Here is an 8,299-nt window from a genome sequence, read left to right as displayed (position 1 = left end):
GGGTTAGGCTTAGAACCCTTGTATTTCTAGGGCTAGGATTAGGGTTAGTACCCTTGTATCTCTAGGGCTAGGGTTAGGGTCAGTTGCTGTTGAGAGGTTTAGGGTTGAGGTTGAGGTTAGGGTTAGGGTTGAGGTTAGGGTCAGTTGCTGCTGAGAAACGCTTCATAAAAAATAACATGTCCTCCAGTTCGCACGGATACCGGGACCAAGTCTGTTTTTGATTGGCTGTTGCTTTGACTCCTAAATGTGAACCTGATTTATCTCTTCTTGGTTTTCAGCCCTCCAAGGCCATTCCGATTCCCCAAAAGGTAAGACCTGCCAAAATCATTTTGTGTGTGTGTGTGTGTGTGTGTGTGTGTGTGTGTGTGTGTGTGTGTGTGTGTGTGTGACCCCTGCTGAGCTGTCATTCCTCCATAGTGAGTCATGAGTACTCTCTCTGTTAACTGCTTAATAGATAAACCATGTTGGGTAATATGGTCTCCATGGTTTCTGTCTTGCATTAAAGTGTGACCTGTGATTAGGGGTGTGGTTAACGTGGCGGTGGCAGACAGCAGTGACCTCCGCAAAAGTGTAAAAACGCAACAATGGCGGTTGTCTGCTCGACCATGTCTACCGCGGCGTCCCTATTTGTTAGGTGTTAGAGTTGGGTTAGGGTTCGGGTGGTTAGGGTTATGGTTGGGGTTAGGGTTCGGGTGGTTAGGGTTATGGTTGGGGTTGGGGTTAGGGTTGAGGTTAGGGTTATGGTTGGGGTTGGGGTTAGGGTGGTTAGGGTTATGGTTGGGGTTAGGGTTCGGGTGGTTAGGGTTATGGTTGGGGTTGGGGTTGGGGTTAGGGTTGAGGTTAGGGTTATGGTTGGGGTTGGGGTTAGGGTTGAGGTTAGGGTTCAGGTGGTTAGGGTTATGGTTGGGGTTGGGGTTAGGGTTGAGGTTAGGGTTCGGGTGGTTAGGGTTATGGTTAGGGTTAGGGTGGTTATGGTTGGGGTTAGGGTTATGGTTGGGGTTAAGGTTAGGTTTGAGGTTAGGGTTCGGGTGGTTAAGGTTAGGGTTGGGGTTAGGGTGGATAAGGTTAGGGTGGTTAGGGTTATGGTTGTTAGGGTTAGGGTTAGGGTGGTTAAGGTTAGGGTGGTTAGGGTTTGGGGTTAGGGTGGTTATGGTTAGGGTGGTTAGGGTTAGGGTGGTTAGGGTTAGGGTGGTTAGGGTTATGGTTAGGGTGGTTGAGGTTAGGGTGGTTAGGGTTATGGTTAGGGTTGTGCAGTCATCGCGTTGAGTCTGAGTCTCCCTCCACAGCTATGCAGAGCTGATAGCTGATTGGCCGGTGGTGGTTCTGGGGGTGTGTACCGTCCTGATCGTGGTTTGTGCTCTGGTGGGCGTCGCCGTTCCAGACCTGCCCGACTTCTCCGACCCCCTACTGGTGAGGACTAATACTACATGCTCTTCACTACAGGATATTATTTGGTGACTTGGGTCCCTGGTTGGGAGGGTGTGAGGTTGAGGTTGGGAGGGTGTGAGGTTGAGGTTGAGGTTGGGAGGGTGTGAGGTTGGGAGGGTGTGAGGTTGAGGTTGGGAGGGTGTGAGGTTGAGGTTGGAAGGGTGTGAGGTTGAGGTTGGGAGGGTGTGAGGTTGGGAGGGTGTGAGGTTGAGGTTGGGAGGGTGTGAGGTTGAGGTTGGAAGGGTGTGAGGTTGAGGTTGGGAGGGTGTGAGGTTGAGGTTGGGATGGGTTGAGGTTGAGGTTGGGATGGGTTGAGGTTGGGAGGGTGTGAGGTTGAGGTTGGGAGGGTTTGAGGTTGAGGTTGGGAGGGTGTGAGGTTGAGGTTGGGAGGGTGTGAGGTTGAGGTTGGGAGGGTGTGAGGTTGAGGTTGGGAGGGTGTGAGGTTGAGGTTGGGATGGGTTGAGGTTGGGAGGGTGTGAGGTTGAGGTTGGGAGGTCATTAACATACAGGATGTCTGGTAGGGGTTTGAGCCAAGAGGCACCGCCATTGGCCAGCGGCTGGTCACATGGAACAACATGGTGAAGAACACAGGCTACAAGGCCACGCTGGCGAACTACCCCTTCAAATACGCAGACGAACAGGCCAAGAGGTACACACACACCACTCATACACACACCCACACCCACACCACACCACACACACAGACAGACAGACAGACACACACACACCACTCTCACACACACACACACACACAGCCCACGCCCTCATGGGTTTAAATCTATTTCCTTCATTAGTTGAAGGATGACCTCAGTGCTTTTTAGCTGCTGGTTGTTTGGCAGTGAGCCAGGTAGAGGAAATTGTAGAGGAACTTCAGTGTTTCTAGTGAATCTGATGAATCTGAGGTAAACCGTTCTGATTCTGTCAATCACCCTCGTCTTTAAATCATTCTAGTCACCAAGAGGATCGCTGGGCTGAAGAGCATTTTGACCGAGACAAACGCCATGCAGAATGGGACTTCAGTAAAGACAGTTTCTTCTGTGATGTCCCAGGTATACCCTAACCCCCCCTCCCCTCCCCTCCCCTCCCCTCCATCTTCATGCCATACTGTGTTGAAATGTTTGACGTGTGTGTGTGTGTGTGTGTGTGTGTGTGTGTGTGTGTGTGTGTGTGTGTGTGTGTGTGTGTGTGATGCAGGTGGCACATATTCCAGACTGGTGTTCATGTCTGCGGAGGGCAGGAACCTGTGGAGCCTCCAGGCCATTAAGTCCATGTGTAACCATGACAACACCCGGGTACGTGGAACACAGCCGTGAGCTCACCTCCGAGACTGCCAAGTGTTCTATTAACACTTTGATTGACTACAACATGAATAAAGTCATCCTTGGCACTCTAGAATGTTTATTCTCTGTCTGTCTGTCGCTCTGTCTGACTGTATCTGTCTGTCTCTCTGTCTGTCTGTCTATTGCTCTGTCTGTCTGTCGGTCTTTTTCTCTTTTTGTCTGTTGCTCTCTCTGTCTGTCTGTGTATCTATGTATCTGTCTGTCTGTCTATTGCTCTGTCTGTCTGTCTGTCGTCTGTCTCACTCTCTGTCTGTCTGTCACTGTGTCTGTCTGTCTGTTTATCTTTCTGTCTGTCTGTCTCTTTGTCTATCTCTCTGTCTATCTATGTATCTGTCTGTGTCTGTCTCTCGTCTGTCTGTCTGTCTGTCTATATATCTGTCTGTTTGTCGGTCTGTTTCTCTGTCTGTGTCTGTCTTACTTTCTGTCTGTTGCTCTCTGTCTGTCTGTCTCTCTCTCTGTCTGTATGTCTTTCTGTCTGTCGCTCTTTGTGTCTGTCTGTCTATCTCTCTATCTTTATGTCTGTCTGTCTGTCTCTCTGTCTGTGTCTTTCTGTCTGTCGCTCTGTCTGACTGTCTGTCTTATCTGTCTGTCTGGCTTTCGCTCTGTCTCTGTCTGTCTCTCACTCTCTGTCTGTCACTCTGTGTCTGTCTGTCTCTGTCTTTCTGTCTGTCTGTCTCTTTGTCTATCTCTCTGTCTGTCTGTCTGTCTATTTCTCTGTCTGTCTGTGTATCTATGTATCTGTCTGTGTCTTTCTGTCTGTTGGTCTGTTTCTCTTTCTGTCTGTTGCTCTCTCTGTCTGTCTGTCATCTGTCTCACTCTCTGTCTGTCTGTGTCTGCATGTCTGTCTTTCGCTCTGTCTGTCTGTGTCTGTCTTGTCGTCTGTCTCACTCTCTCTGTCTTTCTGTCTGTCTGTCTATCTCTGTCTGTTTCTCTGTCTATCTATATATATATATATATATATATATATATATATATATATATATCTGTCTGTCTGTCTGTCTGTCTATCTATCTGTCTGTCTTTCGCTCTGTCTCTCTCTCTGTCTTTCTGTCTGTCTGTTTCTCTGTCTTTGTCTGTCTGTCTCTCTCTGTCTGTCTGTCTGTTGCTCTGTGTGTCTGTCTCTTTGTCTCTCTGTCTATCTCTCACTCTGTCTGTCTGTCTATTTGTGTCTGTCTATCTGTGTATCTATCTGTCTGTCTATCTCTCTTTCTGTCTGCCTGCCTGTCTGTCTTTCTTATTTGTCACATTTTACATTCACCTTATGTGTAGTGAGTAACTTTTCCACTTCAAGTAGCACACCTGGTCTGGTCTAACGTGTGTCCGTGTGTCCGTGTGTCCGTGTGTCCGTGTGTCCGTGTGTCCGTGTGTGTGTCCCCCTCCTCAGGTGCGCTCCCACCCCCAATACCGGAGCCTGTGCCAGCGCACCACAGAAGCGTCCTGCTGCCCCAGCTGGACCCTGGGGAACTACGTGGCCGTCCTCACCAACCGCTCCTCCTGCCAGAGGATCACGGAGCGCGACGTCTCCCAGACGCTCAAGATCCTGCGCTCCTGCTCCAAGTTCTACCACAACGGCACCCTGGGGCCCTACTGCTGGGACATGACTACACGCAGGAAGGACCAGGTCAAGTGTGCCAACGTGCCCCGGAAATGCACCAAGTACAACGCCGTCTACCAGATCCTCCACTTCCTGGTGGACAAGGACTTCCTGAGTCCCAAGAACACGGACTACGCCGTTCCCAACCTCAGCTACAGCATGCTCTTCTCCCCTACGGAGAAAGGCGAGACCATGATGAACATCTACCTGGATAACTTTGAGAACTGGAACTCCTCGGATGGCGTGACGACCATCACAGGGATCGAATTCGGAATCAAACACAACCTGTTCCAGGACTACCTCCTCTCAGACACGGTGTACCCCGCCATTGCCATAGTGATCGTGCTGGTGGTGATGTGCGTGTACACGCGCTCGGTGTTCATCACCTTTATGACCATGATCGCCATCATCAGCTCCCTGATCGTTTCCTACTTCCTGTACCGCATGGTGTTCAACTTCGAGTTCTTCCCCTTCATGAACCTCACGGCGCTGATCATCCTCGTGGGCATCGGGGCAGACGACGCCTTCGTACTCTGTGACGTCTGGAACTACACCAAGTTGGACAAACCCAACTCTGAGCTGTCGGAGACTGTGGCCGTCACGCTGCAGCACGCCGCCCTCTCCATGTTCGTCACCAGCTTCACCACTGCCGCCGCGTTCTACGCCAACTATGTCTCCAACATCACCGCCATCCGCTGCTTCGGCGTCTATGCCGGGACGGCCATCTTGGTGAACTACATCCTGATGGTGACCTGGCTGCCTGCTGTGGTGGTGCTGCATGAACGGTACCTGCCAAACATGTTCTCCTGTGCTAAGCCTCCTCACCAGCAGAGGGGGTTCTGCACTAAGAGCCTCTGGGCTGGACTGTGCCATAGGGCCAACAGGTGCCTGTTCGCTGTCTCTGAGGCTTCCAGGATCTTCTTTGAGAAGGTTAGTCTTTGCAGCAGTTTCTTAGTTTGCGATATGTATATTATCGTATAATCTTTACATTTTTATTATATTCTACATGCAACGTATAATAAATAATTATAACATTTCTTATGTCCAGTTTTTCCTCTGTTTTTATTGTAAAACAGATTGTATTGTTATTAGATGAATGTGCTACAGTAGTCTGTATGATATAAATAAAGTTTGATTTGATGTATTGAAGGTGCTGCCATGCATTGTGATCAAGCTGCGCTACCTCTGGCTCTTCTGGTTCCTGGCCCTGACCGTGGGCGGAGCCTACGTGGTGTGTGTCAACCCCAGGATGAAGCTGCCGTCTCTGGAGCTGTCCGAGTTCCAGGTGTTCCGCTCCTCGCACCCCTTCGAGCGCTACGACGCAGAGTACAAGAAGCTGTTCATGTTCGAGAGGGTCCGCCATGGAGAAGACCTCCACATGCCCATCACCATCATCTGGGGGGTGAACCCTGTAGACTCCGGGGACCCCCTGAACCCCAAGAACAAAGGCAAGCTGACGCTGGACAGCACCTTCAACATCACCAGTCCCGAGTCCCAACTCTGGATCCTCAACTTCTGCCAGCGTCTGAGGAACCAGAGCTTTGTGTTCCAGTCGGAGGAGCAGGACCTGGTCAGCTGCTTCATCGAGACCTTCAAGCAGTGGATGGAGACCCACGACTGTGAGGAGGCGTCCGTCTACCCTTGCTGCAGTCAGTCCACCTTCCCCTACAAGCAGGAGGTGTTTGAGCTGTGCATCAAGAAGGCCATCATGGAGCTGGACCGACGAACCGTCTTCCACCTGGACAGCAAGACGCCCGGGCCACGCTTCGACATCAACGACACCATCCGGGCCATCGTCCTGGAATTCCAGAGCACCTTCCTGTTCACGCTGGCCTATGAGAAGATGCACCAGTTCTACGGTGAGGTGGACGGCTGGATCCAGGAGGAGCTGAGGCATGCGCCAGCTGGCCTGAACCGCGGCTGGTTCGTCAGCAACCTGGACTTCTACGACCTGCAGGACAGCCTATCAGGAGGCACGCTCATTGCCATGGCGCTGTCGGTGGGCGTTGCCTTCAGCGTGATGCTGCTGACCACCTGGAACGTCATCATCAGCCTCTATGCCATCCTCTCCATCGCCGGGACCATCTTTGTCACCGTGGGCTCCTTGGTGCTGCTCGGCTGGGAGCTCAACGTCCTGGAGTCTGTCACCATCTCGGTGGCCGTGGGGTTGTCCGTCGACTTCGCTGTCCACTATGGTGTGGCCTACCGCCTCGCCACTGAGCCTGACCGCGAGGGGAAGGTGGTCTTCTCGGTCAGCAGGGTGGGCTCCGCCATCGCCATGGCAGCGCTGACCACTTTCGTGGCTGGGGCGATGATGATGCCCTCCACCGTCCTGGCCTACACCCAGCTGGGCACCTTCATGATGCTGATTATGTGCATCAGCTGGGCCTTCGCAACCTTCTTCTTCCAGTGCCTGTGCCGCTGCCTGGGGCCTCAGGGGACCTGCGGCCAGATCCCCCTGCCCAAGAGGCTCCAGTGCCAGGCCTACCAGGAGGGCACCTCCAGCGTCCCCTTGTCCCAGGGCAAGCCTGGCACCCTGGGGAAATACCAGCTGGACGGCAGGGGAGGGGAGGTGGAGCATTATGAGCTGGAGCCGCTGGCCAACGCCGGGACTGAGGAGAAACCTCCAGAAGAGCCAGAGGTTTATAACGGCCTGGCCTCTCATGTACCCCACTGTGACCCCCCCCTTTCTCCGTCTCAACAGCAGTCTATGAGCCTGCAGTGGGCCCCCTACCCTTGCAAGCAGACCCCCCAAGACTTCCCCCAGTGTCCCACTCCTCAGTTCCCCCTCACAGGCAGCAGCAGAGGCCAGAGCCCCCTGGCCACCCTGGACGCCGGGTATAAACCCATGGAGTGCTGTATGCACTACATCCACTGCCCCCCAGCCCACTTCCACCCCTGCTCCCAGGCCAGAGGCCCTAGACAGGCTGGCCCTCACAGCTGCCACCTCCGGAGCTACTGCCTCCAGGGGAGCCAGGGGGGGCAGACGCCCAGGGAGCAGCCCTCTGCCCTGGACCCAGCAGGGGTAGAGGAGCCCCTCAGCACTGGAGGAGGGTCCTGTAGCCCCAACATCAGCTCCCCAGACGAGACACACACACACACTCAGCACCCCTCTATCACCTCCAGCTGTGCATCAGCTCACACACACACATGCTGCTCAGCCAATCAGGAGTCACAGAGGGCAGGAGAGGAACCTGTAAACAGCAGTCAGAACGATCAGAACGTGGACATCACCACGGCAACGCAAAACAACGCTTGCCTTACGATGTCTAGCAAGTTAGAAACATCTTCTTCTCCTGTCACGCGGGAGGTCAAACAGAAGAAGAAGAAGGAGCGGAGGGCCTCTCCTAACAAACTCCTCTGTTTTAACAGGACGCTGACAGTCAAGTGCAATTCTGTCGAGTTTAATGTGAGGAAAGCTGATGCCAATGTGCCTGCTCTCACCATAGACTCAAAACCCTCCTCTGAAAGCTTCTGTTGACAATGAAGAGAACATTTAAGACACTTATATAAAGGATATTATAAACCATAGTGTCAATCCGAAAAGTTATGGTGTCCAGTGTACCAGTGTCTCTGTTTGGGATATGAGTGACCAAGTGCCTAAATGTCTATCATGTAAATTAGGACCTCATATGGTTTGTTCTGTTTCTCCTTTTTGTACTCCGACGATGATATTTGGTTGATGTCTCAGATGTATTTGATTAAACAGTAAAAATACAGTCTGTGTATGAAGCTCTTGTCTAAACTGTTATAGGAAAATCTTAGAGAATAAAGACAACTGTTCAGATCACTAAGGGTTAGGGTTAGGGTTAGTTTTCAACTGTTGTTCAGATCACTAAGACAGAATCCTGCTTATGTCTGTTTCATGTTGCCACATGCCTCAGATCCCATATCAAAGTATGTACTGTATGTACTGGATGTACTGGATGTACTGTAT

At 52.0% G+C, this 8,299-nt stretch overlaps 1 protein-coding gene across 1 annotated transcript; it reads left to right on the top strand.

Moving 5' to 3' along the window:
- The first annotated feature begins 211 nt into the window (after nt 1-211).
- disp1 (dispatched homolog 1) lies at nt 212-8,088 on the top strand. The gene is made up of 7 exons (XM_083689144.1): nt 212-308; nt 1,287-1,410; nt 1,950-2,077; nt 2,380-2,477; nt 2,623-2,720; nt 4,153-5,292; nt 5,513-8,088. The coding sequence occupies exons 3-7, from the start codon at nt 2,004-2,006 to the stop codon at nt 7,841-7,843; spliced, it is 3,741 nt and encodes a 1,246-aa protein (XP_083545270.1). The 5' UTR covers nt 212-308; nt 1,287-1,410; nt 1,950-2,003; the 3' UTR covers nt 7,844-8,088.
- The last annotated feature ends 211 nt before the right edge of the window (nt 8,089-8,299 follow it).

Source organism: Argentina silus, assembly GCF_951799395.1.
Source record: "Argentina silus genome assembly, chromosome: 17".
Lineage (NCBI taxonomy): Eukaryota > Metazoa > Chordata > Actinopteri > Argentiniformes > Argentinidae > Argentina > Argentina silus.
The sequence above is the reverse complement of the archived record's forward strand: the minus strand, read 5'-3'. Positions and strand labels throughout refer to the sequence as shown.